Source organism: Zootoca vivipara, chromosome 8 (assembly GCF_963506605.1).
Source record: "Zootoca vivipara chromosome 8, rZooViv1.1, whole genome shotgun sequence".
NCBI lineage: Eukaryota > Metazoa > Chordata > Lepidosauria > Squamata > Lacertidae > Zootoca > Zootoca vivipara.
This window is the reverse complement of record NC_083283.1, coordinates 3,433,186-3,449,596: the sequence shown is the minus strand read 5'-3', so window position 1 is coordinate 3,449,596 and position 16,411 is coordinate 3,433,186. Positions and strand designations below refer to the sequence as shown.

Below are 16,411 nucleotides of genomic sequence, written 5' to 3'. Positions count from 1 at the left end.
GAGGGCGAGGCTCTGATTGATTGATTGATTGATTGATTGATTGATTGACTCCAGCTGCAAATGCTGAGGCTGCTGACGAGGGCAGAGACCATCCCTCCTTCTCAGGAAGCCTATAGATTCTTATGGGGCGATATTGTTTAGGTGCTTTTATTGGGGCCAAGATTTAATGTTGGCAACATTAATTCTGCCGTGATCGGTTTTTGTTCCTTTGTTTTTATATCGTGTTATCATGATAAGTAAAATGATCTATCCAAAAGGCGCCGTGCGCTCCACTGGCCTCATTCCAAGGAAGCCGAACCCCAGAAGTTGGGGTGGTGTGGAAGGATATTTTTTAATGATTGCAAAATCAAACCCTCGTGAAAATAAACTGCATACGTAAATCCACCAAGAAACACAGATAAATTGCACGTGCGGTTTGGATCGTTTATTGTCTTTATTATTATTGTTATTCAGGTTCAGAGAGCTTTGTGCAAAAATATACACTTCATAAAGGGGAGAGTAGAATATAAAATGCCAGAGGAGAATCATTTCCTTGAATAACAGGATTCTCCATTGTACTAGTTACAGGTAGGTAGCCGTGTTGGTCTGACGTAGTCAAAACAAAAAACAAAAACAAAATTCCTTCCAGTAGCACCTTAGAGACCAACTAAGTTTGTCATTGATATGAGCTTTTGTGTGCATGCACACTTCTTCAGATCACTGAAACAGAAGTCACCAGACCAGAGGGTGGAGAGGGGTATTACTCAGAAGGGTGGTGGGAATGGGTGAGTGGCTGATAGGTGTGGTAAACCTGTTGACTGTTAACGACTGCAATTGGTCTTGCAGGAAAAAGCAAGGGGTGAAATGGCTTTAAGATAGCTTTATCATGTATCATGTATAATGATTCCCCATTGGCTCACCTCCTTCCCCCTGGGCCAAGTGTGTCTGCTTGTCCTCAGAACAAAATAAAAAAATTCCTTCCAGTAGCACCTTAGAGATATGAGCTTTCATGTGAATGCACACTTCTTCAGATGCTTGTCCTCAGGTCACCGTGGAGATAAACAGCTTTTCCTAAGCAGCCAAATCTGGTCCACGTTGAAAGCTGCATGACTTACTTCTGAGTAAACCTATTTAGGATTCTCCTGCAAACATTCTTGGTGTGATAGGTAAAGGTAAAGGGACCCCTGACCATTAGGTCCAGTCGTGACCGACTCTGGGGTTGCGGCACTCATCTTGCATTATTGGCCGAGGGAGCTGGCGTATAGCTTCCAGGTCATGTGGCCAGCATGACAAAGCCGCTACTGGCGAACCAGAGCAGCACATGGAAACGCCGTTTACCTTCCCGCTGTAGCGGTTCCTATTTATCTACTTGCATTTTGACGTGCTTTCGAACTGCTAGGTTGGCAGGAGCTGGGACCAAGCAACGGGAGCTCACCCCGTCACAGGGATTCGAACCGCTGACCTTCTGATCGGCAAGCCCTAGGCTCAGTGGTTTAACCACAGCGCCACCTGGGTCACAAAGCAAAATTAACGGTGCAGTGGTTTTTTTAAAAAAAAAAAAGGAAAAGAAAAGAAATCTGGGAATTAGAGATGCTTTGATTTTTTTTTTATTTAAGGTTGGCTGCCTACATTTGGTCCAAGAGGGATTTTCATTTATTTATTTCACAATTTATTTCCCACCAAGCTGTGCATATATAAACAGAACCTCAAGAGGGCAGAACTCTTCAGGGAAAATATTTACCCTTCCCAAGCCAACCCCAAAAAATCCTTCCTGGAGTCTGTGTGTTGTCCATATTAGCAATTTTTCTCAGCATATGTTCCAGCGAAAAGGTTTTCTTGCACTTCCCCCAACACCCCCCCCAAAAAAAGACATACAATGTTCCTGCCATCTATGTGTGTATGTTAACGTATTTATTAGATTTTTAGACCACTTTTCGCTAACTGTTTCCAACAGTAAAAATACAGATTAATAATTACACGGGGTATCATACTTGCAAGCTTGGCATTCAATGGGTGTTTGCTCTGGAGTAAACCAACCTGCAGGTAAAGCCCACAAGCTGCTTTACTCGCTGCCCCGGTTTCTAGCGAGAGGCTGGATTGCCTTTTCCCGCAAGTGGGTCTACTCGTGAGGAGGAAGCACCCACCTACCCACACATGTTCCTCATCGAGCTGCAGCTCACCTTTCCAGCTTGAAGAGACCAGAGGGGGCTTACTCATGAGTAAACCCTGCCCTGTGCATGGGCTGTAGAATGCTCCTTGGCTCAGAAAGTGCTCCAAGCTGGTGTGGACAGAGACAGGGCATCCCCAGAGATCGAAAGGACCAGTGGCAGAGGCAGGGCCGTCTTAAGCATATCCGGCACGGTGGTGCAAAGATCCCTCTGGTCCCCCCCCCCCCGCAACTCCAGAGCAGGGGAGGGTGCGGTGGAAAATGTCCTCTGCCTTCCCCGGCGTGGTGGCGGCGATCAACCAGGAAAACGTGCTGGCAGACATGATCTCAGCGTCGGGGCGCCCAGGAAGGCTGCACGCCGCCTTTCACCAGGAAGTAGGACGACGACAACGACCGGGAGCAGGGCCGTCTTTAGCAGATGCAGAGGCTTGGGAGGGAAGCTGCGCGCAGCTTCCTTCCTAAGCCTCTGCGGGGATCGCTCTCCTCCTGCGGAGGCTTGGGAAGGAAGCTGCACGCCCGCCAAGCCGTATAGTTGGCGGGGCGCAGCTGGCGGGCATGCAGGGAAGGGGGAGGCTGCCGGCAAAGCCATGCAGCTCCCCCACTCGCTAGGGCGCCCCCCCAAGAGGCCGGCGCCCTGGTGCAGCGAACCACTGACAATGGGAAGAGACGGCTCTGGGCAGAGAATAAAGTTAACAGGCATGCATTGTAAAGAACGTTTTGCACGTGGGGAAAAGGTTGGGTTTCTCCCTGGAGGGAAGGTGTCCTCGGCACATACAGAAGTCTTCCCCGCCTTCTGCATCTATAACTTGGCTCCGAAGATGTACAGCAGACTGGCCAAGGTGCCCGCAGCCAGGATCAGGGAGCTGCTTTTCACGCCGGCAGCCCCGCTTACGTTGCACAAGTCTGATTCGCAGCATTTGAGGGAGAAGGCCATGATGCCGATGTCGACCCCTCCTTGGGGGCACATGGGAGAGCAGTATTTGCTAATGGACTGCTTCTTGTTGTCACCTGGAAGGAAGGGAGGGAGGGAGGAAACCGGTCCAGTTATATTATATTATTATTATTATTATTATTATTATTATTATTATTATTATTATACAGTATATAAAAAAAATTGCCCAAGGAGACAGTTCCATAGCTGCCAAGTCTCCCGTTTTCCCTGGGAAACCCCCGTTTTTCCAGCTGTCCCCAGCCGAAAAAACTGGGTTTTTCCCCGGTTTATTCTGGCGCAGTGGCCATTTTGGAACTGGGCGGAGCATGCTCAGAAGCGACTTTTTATGCTGCTCTGCCCAGTTCCAAAATGGCTGCAGCGCGACTTCTGGTGCAGCGGCCATTTTGGAACTGGGCACAGCATCATCAAAAGTCACTTCTGAGCATGCTCCGCCCAGTTCCAAAATGGCCACCATGCTACTTCCGGTATGCTACTTTCCGTCCGGTCCCTTATTTTTCAGAGAGGAACTAGGCAGGTATGGTCACAGTTCAAGCAGTCAGAATACTTAAAAACTGCTCTATAGTGTGGCAGCATTCATCTAGCAGTTTATTTCCCTGAGTGTTACAGAAAAGTATAAGGAGAGTCTGCTGGATCAGGCCAGTGGCCCATCTAGTCCAGCATCCTATTCTCACAGTGGCCAACCAGATGCCCCCATGGGAAACCCGTAAGCAGGATTCGAACACAAGAGCCCTCTCCCCTCCTGTGGATCCCAGCAGCTGATATTCCGAGGAGCACAGCCATGACTAAAAGTAAAGGTCCCCTGACCATTAAGTCCAATCGCGGATGACTCTGGGGTTGCGGCGCTCATCTCGCTTTAAAGGCCGAGGGAGCTGGCGTTTGTCCGCTTGCACAGACAGCTTTCCAGGTCATGTGGACTAAGCCACTTCTGGCGAACCAGAGCAGCGCACAGAAACGCTGTTTACCTTCCCGCCAGAGCGGTACCTATTTATCTACTTGCACTTTGATGTGCTTTCAAACTGCTAGGTTGACAGGAGCAGGGACCGAGCAACAGGAGCTCACCCTGTCACGGGGATTCGAACCGCCGACCTTCTGATCGGCAAGCCCTAGGCTCTGTGGTTTAGACCACATCGCCACCCATGCCGGCACTACCGTGTGAAAGCAACGCTAGAAAACAGGACAGGATGAAATATCCCTCCCGTCTGAATGCACTTTGAGTCCGACTCAACAATTTGCATCCCCACCTAGAGATACCGTATCCTGGATAATATCTGGGACCTTCTGCATGCTATGCAACTTTGGCCCTTTCCGACATCTAGATCCCTCTGCTTCTTGGAGCAGCCAGCTGTCCTGGGGGGGAAACCCAGCCTGACCTGCTCTTCTGCTTTGAAAGGGTGAGGGAGTTAGTGAACGAAACCTAACTGCCAGGAAAGGCTGGCAACCTCTGTGCTTCCTCACACAAGGAGGAAGCCTCTCAGCTCCGATGGGAACTCTGCTAATTGTATTTTCCTAATTCCAGGAGAGTTGAATATGGTTGCCATTGTCGCCCCTGCTTTCAAGTCTGGCTGTTTCCACATCCTCCTCCCCTTCGACACCCACACTTAAGGGATAGTCTGTGAGAAGGAATGCTGGAGGAACGGCTTCCTGACACCTGGAGATAAAACTGGGTCAGCTGCTGAACTATCCATGTTCTCTTGTAGTGGCATATTCCTATTCCGCATTAACAGCCATCATGTTATTGCTGTACTGTCTGTTTTCTCCAAACCATTTGAGAACAACCAATTTACTATTACTAATAGTTGCGTGCTTATTTCATTTCTATCCCCTCCTTCTCCTCCGCCAAGGAGCTAAAGGTGGCATGGGCCTGGCTCTCCCTCTCCTCCTTTGACTCTCCCGACAACCCTGTGAGGTAGGTCAGCCAGAGAGGCAAGGGCAAACTGGCCCAAGGTCACCCAGGGAGATTTGTGGCTGAGAGGGGATTCGAACCCAGGTCTCCCAGGTCTAAGTCCGACACACTAACCGCTACACTCTTTGGGATATGTAGTGTGGGAATTATAGAATCAGAGACCAAAAGTAAGTGGAGCCAGTAAATGAAGTTGGGATTTTTCACAAGGGGTGTGCCCCTGAAGTCCACCCCCCCCCCCGAGTTTTTTGGAGGTGTTTACTTCTACAACCCGCCAAGTCTGCCGATACCACCCTGTAACGCACAGGAGTGACCTGGGTTGGTGCCATGCTATTTTATGCCCTAAACTAGGTTAATTGCTTGCGCACGCACGCACACACTTCTCCTCTTCTTCTTCTTCTTCTTCTTCTTCTTCTTCTTCTTCTTCTTCTTCATACCCCACCCATCTGGCTGGGTTTCCCCAGCCACTCTGGGTGGCTCCAATTTTCGATTTTCAAAACTGATAGAAATGATAAAATTCTTCAAAATGAAAGGAATTTATAAGAGAGAATAAAATCGAATCTGCATAAAACTGGCCCCCTCAAAGGTCAGGATTGCACCCCTCTGAGGTCTGTGCCCTAGGCAACTCACTCAGATAGGCCAGGTAAAAGTAATCAAGGGGTTGCCCCCTTGGGACATTTCAGTTTAGAGAAAAGGCGAGAATGGTCGTTCATAAAGCTATGCGGCACTTACCGACGCCTCCACCGAAAAACTTCGTGACGCAGTACTTGTCTGCGGAGTCGCAGCCCTTTGGCTTCATGCAGCTCCAGTTGGATTCCTCGTTTTCACAATGGAAGCAGGTCAGCGAAGCCACTGCAAATGGAACACAAAACATGCTCCTTAGGTACAGACCACAAAGCAGGGGCATGAATCATAGAAGCTTGGAGTTGGAAGGGGCCACCGAGGGTCATCTAGTCCAACCCCCTGCAATCATAGGAATCTCAGCTAAAGATTCCCTGACAGATGGCCACCCAACATCTGCTTAAAAACCTCCAAGGAAGGAGAGGCCAACACCTTCCAAGGTTGTTCATTCCACAGTCTAGCAGCTCTTGCTATCAAAAAGCTCTTCCCAATGTTGGTTATAAGGAAGAGAATAAGGGGAGAAACAGGCAAGCAAGCTAAGGCATATACAGAGGGAAACAAACTGGGAAAATACCAATAAAAACTACTTCCCAATGAATCCATCCCTTTGTTGTTTAGTCACGCCCAGCTCTTCATGACCCCACGGACCAGAGCACGCCAGGCACTCCTGTCTTATTCATCTCTTATGGGAGTTAAATTGAGATGGGGCTGGTTATTCAGGTAGGTCATCACAGTGCTACCAAAAGCTCACAAAACCCTCAGGCTTATTGAAGCTGAAGTCCATTTTCGGCTGGCTTGCTGGCTTTCCTTCTTTCTTTTCAGTGAAACATACTAGTCCTCATGACTTCGTAGTGCTGGTGGTTTGGCCTCACCCGCATGTGATGCCTACAATTCCCAAAACTTTTAACACCTCATCATTGCTAAATTGGGACATATAAATACTGCTTGGTGTGCACTCCTATGTATGCCCAATAATAAATGTGAGGATAATTAGTTACAGTGTTCTTGTAAGGAATGATTACTGTCATTATGTGTACACTGTGCTTCAAACGCTCAGAAAGCATTGTATAAACCTTGAGGTGCAAGACAGGAGTGCCTGGCGTGCTATGGTCCATGGGGTCACGAAGAGTCGGACACGACTAAACGACTAAACAACAACAACAAAACTTTGAGGTGGCTATTATACCAGCAAGCTGTAACTGCAGACCCTCCAAGTGTCCCTATTTTCCAGGGACAGTCCCAGATTTACAGAAGCCGCCTCGGTTTCTGATTTGATCCTGGAATGTCCATTTCCTTAGGACGCCCCTATTTTCATCAGAAAATGTTAGAGGGGATGTCTCTATTTTCATTGGAGAAATGTTGTAGGGTATGAAACTTCAGAGCCAGAAGACATCTGAAGATGACCCCATAAAAACTGTCTGCGGACAAACATCGGCTTCCTCAGACAGTAAAGCGAGATGAGCGCCCCAACCCCAGAGTCGTTCGCGACTGGACTTAATTGTCAGGGGTCCCTTTACCTTTATATATAGGGTGCCTCCATTCTGCATGGACTGATTGCATGGCAACATGTGCAAATGGCTTTAGATACCTACAGGTATTAGGTCCATAAATGACCATATAGTATACCGTATATTCAACACAAAAAGCAACGGCAATTTGTTGTTGACAAAGGAGAGCTGGACATCTAAAGGGCCCCATTACCTTCAGTAGCTGAGGGCCTCATCAAACCTCAATCCGGCCCTGTTCAGAAGCATCGCTTCCTCCAACTGTGGAGGCAGGGCATAAACATCCTGGCTACCGTGTTTCTCAGAAAATAAGACACCGTCTTATATTTATTTTTCCTCCAAAAAGAACAACACTATGGCTTATTTTCAGGGGATGTCTTATTTTTTTCCTCCTCCTGCCGCGCCTATCACTATGTCTTATTTTCGGGGTATGGCTTATATTCCTTGAATGCTTAAAAATCCTGCTATGGCTTATTTTATGACTACGTCTTAAAATAGGGGAAACAGGGTAGTAGCCATCGGTAGCCATCTCCTCCTCTATGGATTTGTCCAATACTCTTTTTTAAAGCCATCCAAATCGGCAGCCATCACTGCTTCCTGCAGCAGTGAGTTCCACAGTTTAACTCGCTCTCTGCTCTCACATCAGTCCTGTTTTGTTTTGTTTTGTTTTGTTTTGTTTTTACCAAAGGACAGTGAAAACTATCCAGCACTTCGAAGCCCTGTTTTTCTAGGCAACTGCTCTTCCTACGAAGCACATTAGCACAAGAAGCTGCCTCAATCTCCATCAGACTATGGGAACATCTCTGGCCCATCCAGTTTGCCCTGACTTGCTGCGGCGCTGCAAAGTCTTTGCCGGCCTTGCTACTTACAAGGGGTGTTGCAAGGTACTTAAAAGACACACAGGCCCTTGACCCAAATATGCTCATTCATATAGATAGATGCAAATCCAGGCTTTCAGGAGTTCGCATCAGAAGACTATTAGACTGTTTTTCTTTAAAACCTTCATGGAAATTCATCAGTATTTTAAGTGCAAATTTCTCCTAATGTGCATATTTGTGTATGCAGCTTTGCCTAATATACCTATTTTGCAAAGCAATTTTCTCTGATGTAATGTCTTTCCGTATGCTATTTTCACTGATATATGCATGTTATCCACATTTTACCACAATGCAAGGATTTTTGGCACACATTACTTGACACTGCAAAACTCAGAGAAGTGCAGATTCCCAAGGGTGCTTGCGTTTCAATTCATGTATTGTATTTTGCAATGTGCAATTTATGCGGTTTAATCTTTAAATGCCAAGTGACTCAAAATTCTCCCCCATCTCTATCAGGGCTTACTCTGAGATTTGGGGTGCCAATAGGAGGTTCTGCATGTAAACTGGGCCTTCCTCCCTACCCTCGGTCGCCTGGCAAGAACACTTGCTGTTTGTATTAAAACTCAGGTGAGTGCCTCCAGGAAAATTAAGACGACAGGTGGCTGGCGCCTCACCTGAACGCCACTTTGTATTGCACCCAGTTGCCCTAGGATCAAAGTTATTTTCACCCCTGAAAAAATAAAGCAGTGAGCAAGAGACTTAAGGTATAATATACAGCTTATAGCTTGGGGAAAGTTATGGAAATGGGACGTAAAGTTCACAGCATGTTATATGTTGAAAGAAAATGACATGAAAACAATGTACCGATGGTATTTAACTCCTAGTAAATTAGCAACAATGTATAAAACATGCTCATATGTATGCTGGAAATATAAGGAAAAAGAAGGCACCTTTTATCATATGTGGTGGAATCGTAAGGTGGTAAAAGGATTTTGGGAAATAATATATAATGAGTTGAAAAAAAATGTTTAAAACAACCTTTGTTAAAAAACCTGAAGCCTTCCTTTTAGGAATTCTAGGTGCCGAAATCCCAAAGGGGCAGAAAAGGCTATTTATGTTACTGGCCCAGAGATGGAAAAAAGATAAAGCTCCTATCAGAGAAGAATGGCAGATGAAGTTGATGGACTATGCTGAAATGGCTAAAATGACCGGAAGAGTCAGAAATCAGGAAGATCAAAATTTTAATAAGGAATGGGGAAAATTTATAACTAACTTAAAATCGTTAGTAGGAAACTTGTTTTATGATTTCTGTTTGATATATCTCTGTAAAAGTTTAAGTTGAAAAATCGAATTAAAAAAAGAAGCAGTGAGCAGAGCAAAGGATTCAGGTTTTGGGGTAATTCTCAGGTAAGCATCTTCAGAGTTCCCCCCAGTGTTAGAAACCCAGATATGGTACATAAACTAAGCATCAAATGTCACCTTAAACCAAGGTTGCAGTGGCCAAAATGGAATGTCTAGTTGCCATTTTGGGGTAAGCCAGCTCTAAAGTCGAATTTGTCAAATGATGGACTGACTGTGATTGGTTCTCAGTTAAACATCTGGCTAGTTCAGCTGACAACCTTGAGCTACGGTAGGTTAAGAGCTCTGAGATCTTAAAGGAGAACAGTCGCGAGATCCAGGGACAGTCCGCATCTCTATTGCCCTGCTCCTACCTCTTTTTGTTAAGGGTGACACGGACCATTCATAGCGTAGGAATATTCTTCACATCTGTGAGCAGGGCAGTGGGGTGGGGTAAGCAAAGACAAGCGACAACAATTCGCTATAACCCCGTTCCCTGCTCCTGCTCAGGCTGCACAGAAAAAAAGCATTTTGGTTCCAGAAATTCATTCCGATTGTGCAGATAAAATATAACGGATAGAATTCTACAGGACGGGGTATTAGTGTGTGAAAACAGCCCAGATCCAAGGATCTCCAGATGGTGGAGATGTCAGGCGCCATTGTATTGCCCAAGCATCTTCACTTGGTCAACAGTGGTTGAAAGCCATGTGCACAATGCGCCTGGCCAATTTCAAACACTGCTTTCCCCGGGAGAAAAGTATCCTATCAACTGAAAATTTTCCTCTGACCTCCGAAGGAAGTGTGAAGCCATGCAACACTGCTGTGAGCAGGATCCCCCTTGGTCAGGCCTCACTTTCCTAGATCGGCTCCCCAACCAACTACCTTCCCAAAGTTGTTCTTCGAAGACAGCCAAAACAAGAGTGATGTCATTGCTCAATCAGCAAGGGAGCTCCGGGCAGGCACGCTCTGTGGGCAGATGTTTTTGCAAGTGGCACATGTCAGGCGGTGATTGCGGGACTTAATGAACACCCGTTTGGAGCTTGGCGCTGGGGAGACGTCAAAACAACAACAGCAACTGGTGTGCATGAGAACAGAGTGGGAGAGAGAGAGAGATAGAGAGAGGTTTGGTGATAAGAAGCAGCAAGGAGGAGTTGAAGGGCATGTGGGGCACAGGGTAAGCCAGCTGAAACTCTCAAGCTGGGAGGGGAGGGCATTCTTGATAGTGGCGCCCACCTTGTGGAACACCCTCCCACCAGATGCCAAGGAGAGAAGTAACTATACAAGCTTTAGAAGACATCCGAAGACAGCCCTGTATAGGGACATTTTTAATGTTTGATGTTTTACTATGTTTTCGTATAGGTTGGAAGTTGCCCAGAGTGGCTGGGGAAACCCAGCCAGATGGGTGGGGTACAAATAATACAAATAACTGCAATGAGAACAGCCTGCCGGATCAGGCCAATGGCCCACCTAGTCTGGCATCCTGTTCTCACAGTGGCCAAATACCTAGAAATCTAGATAGACTGCCTCCAGACCTGGAGGTTCCACAAGGACATACGAAGAGCCTGATGATTGTTTAGGCCAAAGGGGGGGGGGATCTAGTCCTGCATCCTGTTCTCACAGTGATCAATCAGATACCCCAGACGGAAACCAGCAAGCAGGACCAGCAACTGGTATTTCGAACCATTGCTGCCTCCAGCTGTGACGGCAGAGCATCGCCATCATGCCTAGCAGCCATCGAGAACCCTCTCCTCCTCCGTGAATTTGTCCAATCCTCTTTAAAAGCCACCTTGGTTGGTGGCCATCACCGCCTCCTGTGGCAGGGAGTTCCACAGTTCAACTCTGTGATGAATCTGCTTTCCCCCCAAGGGGGCTACTTCCTCCGCTATGGGACCCAACAGCCTCCCAGATCATGCTCATTGTTAGTTTGGGTGGGTTTCCCCCCCCCCCCTTAATGCCCTTCTCTGCTTCTTCCAAGGAGACAGGTTGTGGGAAGCCTAGGGCTGGGAAGAATTAGGGCTGGGAAGCTGCCAGTACATAGGTTCTGAGTCCAGCAATGTTTTGGAGACTGCCAACCTCTTCTGTGCAATGTAAAATTGGATTACTGCAATGGGTTATATACATGGGGCTGCCTCTGAAGACGGTTCAGCTGGTGCAGAATTTGGCATCCAGGATGGTCACCAGCGAAAGATGGTTTGAGCATATTACTGTACACCAATCCTGGTCTGACTGCACTGGCTGCCAATTAGTTTCCGGGCCCAATTCAAAGTGCTGGTTTTGACCTATAAAGCCTTAAACGGCTGAGGGTCACAAGACCTCATGGACCGCCTCTTTCTGAATGAACCTACCCGGACCCTGAGATCATCCTCAAAAACCCTTCTTTGTGTGCCTCCTTCAGAAGAGGGTGGCAACATGAGTACTGGCCTTTTCTGCGGTGACTCCTCACTTGTGGAATGCTCTCCCCGTGGAAGCTCACCTGGCATATGTTTAGATGCCAGGCAAAAATATCCCTCTTCAACCAGGCTTTGGGTTTATTAAAAAAGCTGGAATCAATTTCACGCATTGCCTCACCTGAGCTCAGTGCGGCAACTTTGGAACCCCATCAGGCCTACTGATATCAGGCCTACTGAGATGTTTAGAAAGTTTGTACTGAGTTTTAATTTCTTTCAATCTATTCCATTGTGGTTTAAACTTTCTCTATGCTTTAAATTATGGTTGCTGATTTTTTAGTGATAACTTCGTAGAGGTCTATTTGAGGGTTTCTCCTATGATCAAGCTGCAGATACATTTTATGAAACAATCTGCTGCTCCAGAGAAGCGGACACGGAGCAATGGATTCAAATTTCAAGAAAGAAGATTCCACCTAAACATTAGGAAGAACTTCCTGACAGCAAGAGCTGTTCGGCAGTGGAATTTGCTGCCGAGGAGTGTGGTGGAGTCTCCTTCTTTGGAGGTCTTTAAGCAGAGGCTTGACAGACATATGTCAAGAATGCTTTGATGGTGTTTCCTGCTCGGCAGGGGGTTGGACTGGATGGCCCTTGTGGTCTCTTCCAACTCTATGATTCTATGATAATCTTTTTAAAAATGTGCAATCTTGGCTGAAATTCTTTTGCAGTGAGCTGTTTAGCAGAAGATCTGTGGTCCCGAAAAGTGACATAGAAAAGGAAGGGAATGCCAACTATCCTTGCCAAGCCCTGAGGCCACAAGCGATGAGCTCATTGCCACCGCCTGGAGCAGGAAAAATACTGCCCCGCACAATGGCAGAGGAAACCCCCCTCCCCATTGGCTCCGATGTCTCAGCTGACCTCAAAACTCCAAAGTGTAAACAGGCGCCTGTTACTCATATTCTCTCCACTTCCTCGGACAACAAAGGACAATCCAGGGTGTGGCTCTATTGCACATTCGCCTCTGGAAAACCTTTTGAAGGCTGCATGCTAGTGTTGGGCAGGGCCAAGGGCAAAATGCATGACGATTTCCCCTCTGGTTCATCCTTTGGGTTTCGACACACGCCTGCCTGCCTGCCCGCCCCCTCTCCTATCTGGACAATCAGGAGGAATTGTGGGCATTCAAGGACACCGTGTAGCCTGAGAGAGACTTTCAAGGAGGCAGGAGGGGGTGAAGACGGGTTGGTGAGGGGTGTATTGGCCAAGGGGCCTGAGGTGTGCTATCAGAGCTGGATATCAGATCGAAGGGGGCACAGGGATGTTGTGTCCTGAACCCTACCTCACAGGGGTGTTGTTGTAAATGAGGAGCGGGGGGTTGGCAGAGAACCATGAACACCACCTCAAGCTCCTTGGAGAAATTAATATCAGCCTGGATAGCTCAGTTGGCTAGAGCGTGGTGCTGACAACGCCAAGGCTGCAGGTTCGATCCCCACATGGGACAGCCTATTCCTGCATTGCAGGGGGTTGGACTAGATGATCCTCAGGAACCTTCATGATTCTATGATTTCAGTGAAAATAGTGAGATATAAACACATCCGTGATCTTTGGGCACATAAATTTAACGAATGAGATCGTAGTAATGAATGAGCAACATAAAACGAAATGTCAGCCTCTCTGCTTATCAGTCACCCTCTTGCTGCCATCCAGTTTTCACCTACCATAGACACGGCTAGGAAAATGATGAAGGGAAGGGCAATGGCCAAACAGCTGAAGAAGGTCCCAGGCTGGAGACAGGGAACCTCTAGGCAGGGCTTGAGATGAAATCCAAGCGAGAGGCTGCCATACCAAGCTAGAGGGACAAAGGTTCCCAGGCTCAGTGTAAGGCAGCTTCCCGAGCGCCTATCTGGGAAGGCCCATACCCTTTTGCTCTGCGTGGAATCACAGAATTGTTGGAAGGGACCCCGGGGTCATCTAGTCCAACCCCATGCAGATGGTCTCTGGTTCAATTGGCACTGCTCATCAGTTGAGACCATGCTGGGCGTAATGGTCTGACTTGGCATAAGGTAGCTTCCTACATAGTCCTACGTATCAGCTCAGTGGGTAGAGCATGGGACTCCTCAGGGTTGCGTGTTCGAGCCCCACATTGGGCAAAAAGATTCCTGCATTGCAGGGGGTTGGACTAGATAATCTTTGTAGTCCCTTCCAACTCTACAATTCTTTGTCTATGAGTCTATAGCTACCAGCCCTGTTTTAATTAATTGGAAGCTGCTCAGAGTGGATCGTAGAATCATAGAGACCACAAGGGGCATCTAGTCCAACCCCCTGCCAAGCAGGAAACACCATGGAGCAACATAGTCAGATGGACAGCACGTACGTAAATGAATCACCATCACCATGAGGACTAGAATCTTGTCTGCTTAGTGGACACAGGGCCAGAGTGTATCAGCTTTGCATGCAGAAGTTCAGTTTCTGGCATCTCCGGGTTATTTATTTCATAAAAATTGCACATTGCTTGTCTAGCGAAAAGCCTCAAGGTGGTTCAGGGAAAAAAGGCAAAGCAATTAAACCATCCCAGGGGAAAAAAATTACAGCCATAATTCCAAACATGCCGAAAGTTAAAACCACAACAGACGAAAGCAAATTAAAACTCATACCAGCTTCCTAAACATCTGGGGTGGCTTGCCTCAAAAAGAATGTCTTTGGCAGGCGATGGAAAGAATACAGGGAAGGTGGAAAGAAAACAGGGAAGAGACCTGCCTGATATCAACAGGTAGGGAGTTCCAAAGTTGCCGCCACTCTAAACGGCTGAGCTCTTCCAGATGCGGTGTGGGTCTTGTATGGCCCCCCACCTGAAGCCCTGGGCTGCTGCTGCCAGCCAGTGCAGACGGTACTGAGCTAGGTGAACCTTCAAAGGAGGAGAAAAAAAAGTCTTACCTCTCTCCACGCAGAGCAGAGCTGCCAGCAGCGCGGCAAAGGAAGCCTTCATCCTTGGTGATGGTGCGTTTTGCAGTCCCAGCAGGCAGGTGAGCAGGAAGGGATTCTCTCCGGGTCAGAGGAACCGCGCTAGGAGCTGCCTGCTCCCGTTGAGGGTGCTGTATAAGGGCTCGGTGGCAGGGGAGGGGTCAGGGAGGTGTGGGCCGAGGAGGAAGCTTCTGCAGCCACTCACCACTCCGCGGGATCCCGGATCAACCACAGGGGGGAGGAGAGCGCAAAACCTCTCCAAAGGGACATTCCAAGCGGCTGCGCTTTGCTCCAGTTCCTTCGCAGGCGATGAAAGAATGCAGATGAGGGCAGAAACAGTAGGGCATTCAGCTGGGAAAAGAACAAAAGGGGAGGGAGAGAGAGGCACACACACTTTCCAGCTCTGCTCCCGATTTTGTCTGTATTCAGGGATGGAGAGAGAAAGAGGGAGAGAGCATTCGCTCCAGATTTCAAGGGGTGGTGTGTGGCCAAACACGTTGCGTGACTTTGCAAGGACACATAGAAGGGGAACGGGCAGGAAGGAGGGCTCTGGCGGCGCAGCGGGCGAGCAAATGCGCACAGGCTCACGAAATGGCAGGGTTGGTTGGGACCCCCAGGGGTCATCTAGCCCAACCCCCTTGCAATCACGCCCCCGGGAACCCAGGCAGATGGCCAGCCAACCTCTGTCGAAAGGCCTCCGACGAAGGAGAGTCCGCCACCTTCCAAGGCCATAGTAGGACCGTAGAAATGTAGAATTGGAAGGGACCACCAAGGGTCATCTAGTTCAGCCCGCAGCTGAGGAAACCCTGCCAGAATCCCACAGTATGTTGAATGGCAAGAGAACATAAAGCAGGGCCTGTATAGGAATGTGCCCTTCTTTTCAGGCAGGTTAGTATGTTAGGAGGGGCTTCAAAAGCTATCCTGTCTTCAGGTCAGGGGGGGGGGTATTTATTTAGTATGCTTTTATTTATACTCCAGAGCTCAAGGTGGCATACATGGTTCTCTGCTCCTGTTTTACCCTCACAAAAACCCTGTGAGGTAGCTAAGGCTGTGGGGCAGGGGGATTTAAACCTGGGTCTCTTGGGTCAGAGTCTGGCACTTTAACCATTACACCACACTGCCTCTCTCTCTCTCTCTCTAAAAAAAAAATTAAAATCAGAACAGGATCATAGGAAAGTGTCTTATTCCACTGGTGTCATTTGGGTCGGTATTCCTTCTCTCTCTCTCTCTCTCTCTGCAGTACTGACTGGCCCGTGGACGGTCCGGGAATCAGCGTGTTTTTACATGAGTAGAATATGTCCTTTTATTTAAAATGCATCTCTGGGTTATTTGTGGGGGGTAGGAATTCGTTCAATTCCCCCCCAAAAAAATATAGTCCAGCCCCCCACCAGGTCTGAGGGTCAGTGGACTGACCCCCTGCTGAAAAAGTTTGCTGACCTCTGCCTCTAAGCTCTGGACCTCCTATCACAAGCAGAGCCTGAAAAAAACAAAAAACTGCCCAGTAATTATAAGTGAGGTTTTTTTGTTTTTTAATAATTAAAAAAACCACAGAAAAGAGAATTCAAACGAGAGTAATCATAGTGAGGGGGGGAGGGGGGAGCAGATCAGCTGAACAACCATAAGAACATAAGAGCTTGCTGGATCAGGCCAATGGCCCATCTAGTCCAACATCCTGTTCTCTCAGTCGGCAACCAGATACCCATTATGGGAAACCAGCAAAGAGAATCCGATCCAGGGGTGTACCCAGGATCAAAATTAGGAGGGCAAGGGGCGGGGCCAAGGCACGAGA

General features: G+C 47.9%; 1 protein-coding gene across 1 annotated transcript; it reads right to left on the bottom strand.

Moving 5' to 3' along the window:
* Positions 1-1,534: 1,534 nt before the first annotated feature.
* LOC118090351 (lymphocyte antigen 6E) lies at positions 1,535-14,935 on the bottom strand. The gene is made up of 3 exons (XM_035125980.2): positions 14,596-14,935; positions 5,731-5,850; positions 1,535-3,154 (listed from the first exon to the last, which is right to left on the bottom strand). Exons 1-3 carry the CDS (start codon positions 14,645-14,647, stop codon positions 2,946-2,948), a joined length of 381 nt encoding a protein of 126 aa, XP_034981871.1. The 5' UTR covers positions 14,648-14,935; the 3' UTR covers positions 1,535-2,945.
* Between the last annotated feature and the right edge of the window lie 1,476 nt (positions 14,936-16,411).

Excerpts from the sequence above, each read along its gene's own strand:
- LOC118090351 (XM_035125980.2), bottom strand. The coding sequence starts at position 14,647 with ATGAAGGCTTCCTTTGCCGCGCTGCTGGCAGCTCTGCTCTGCGTGGAG. Across the intron at positions 5,851-14,595 it reads TCTGCTCTGCGTGGAGAGAG|TGGCTTCGCTGACCTGCTTC; the intron begins GTAAGACTTTTT and ends TTCCATTTGCAG. Across the intron at positions 3,155-5,730 it reads GTTTTTCGGTGGAGGCGTCG|GTGACAACAAGAAGCAGTCC; the intron begins GTAAGTGCCGCA and ends CCTTCCTTCCAG.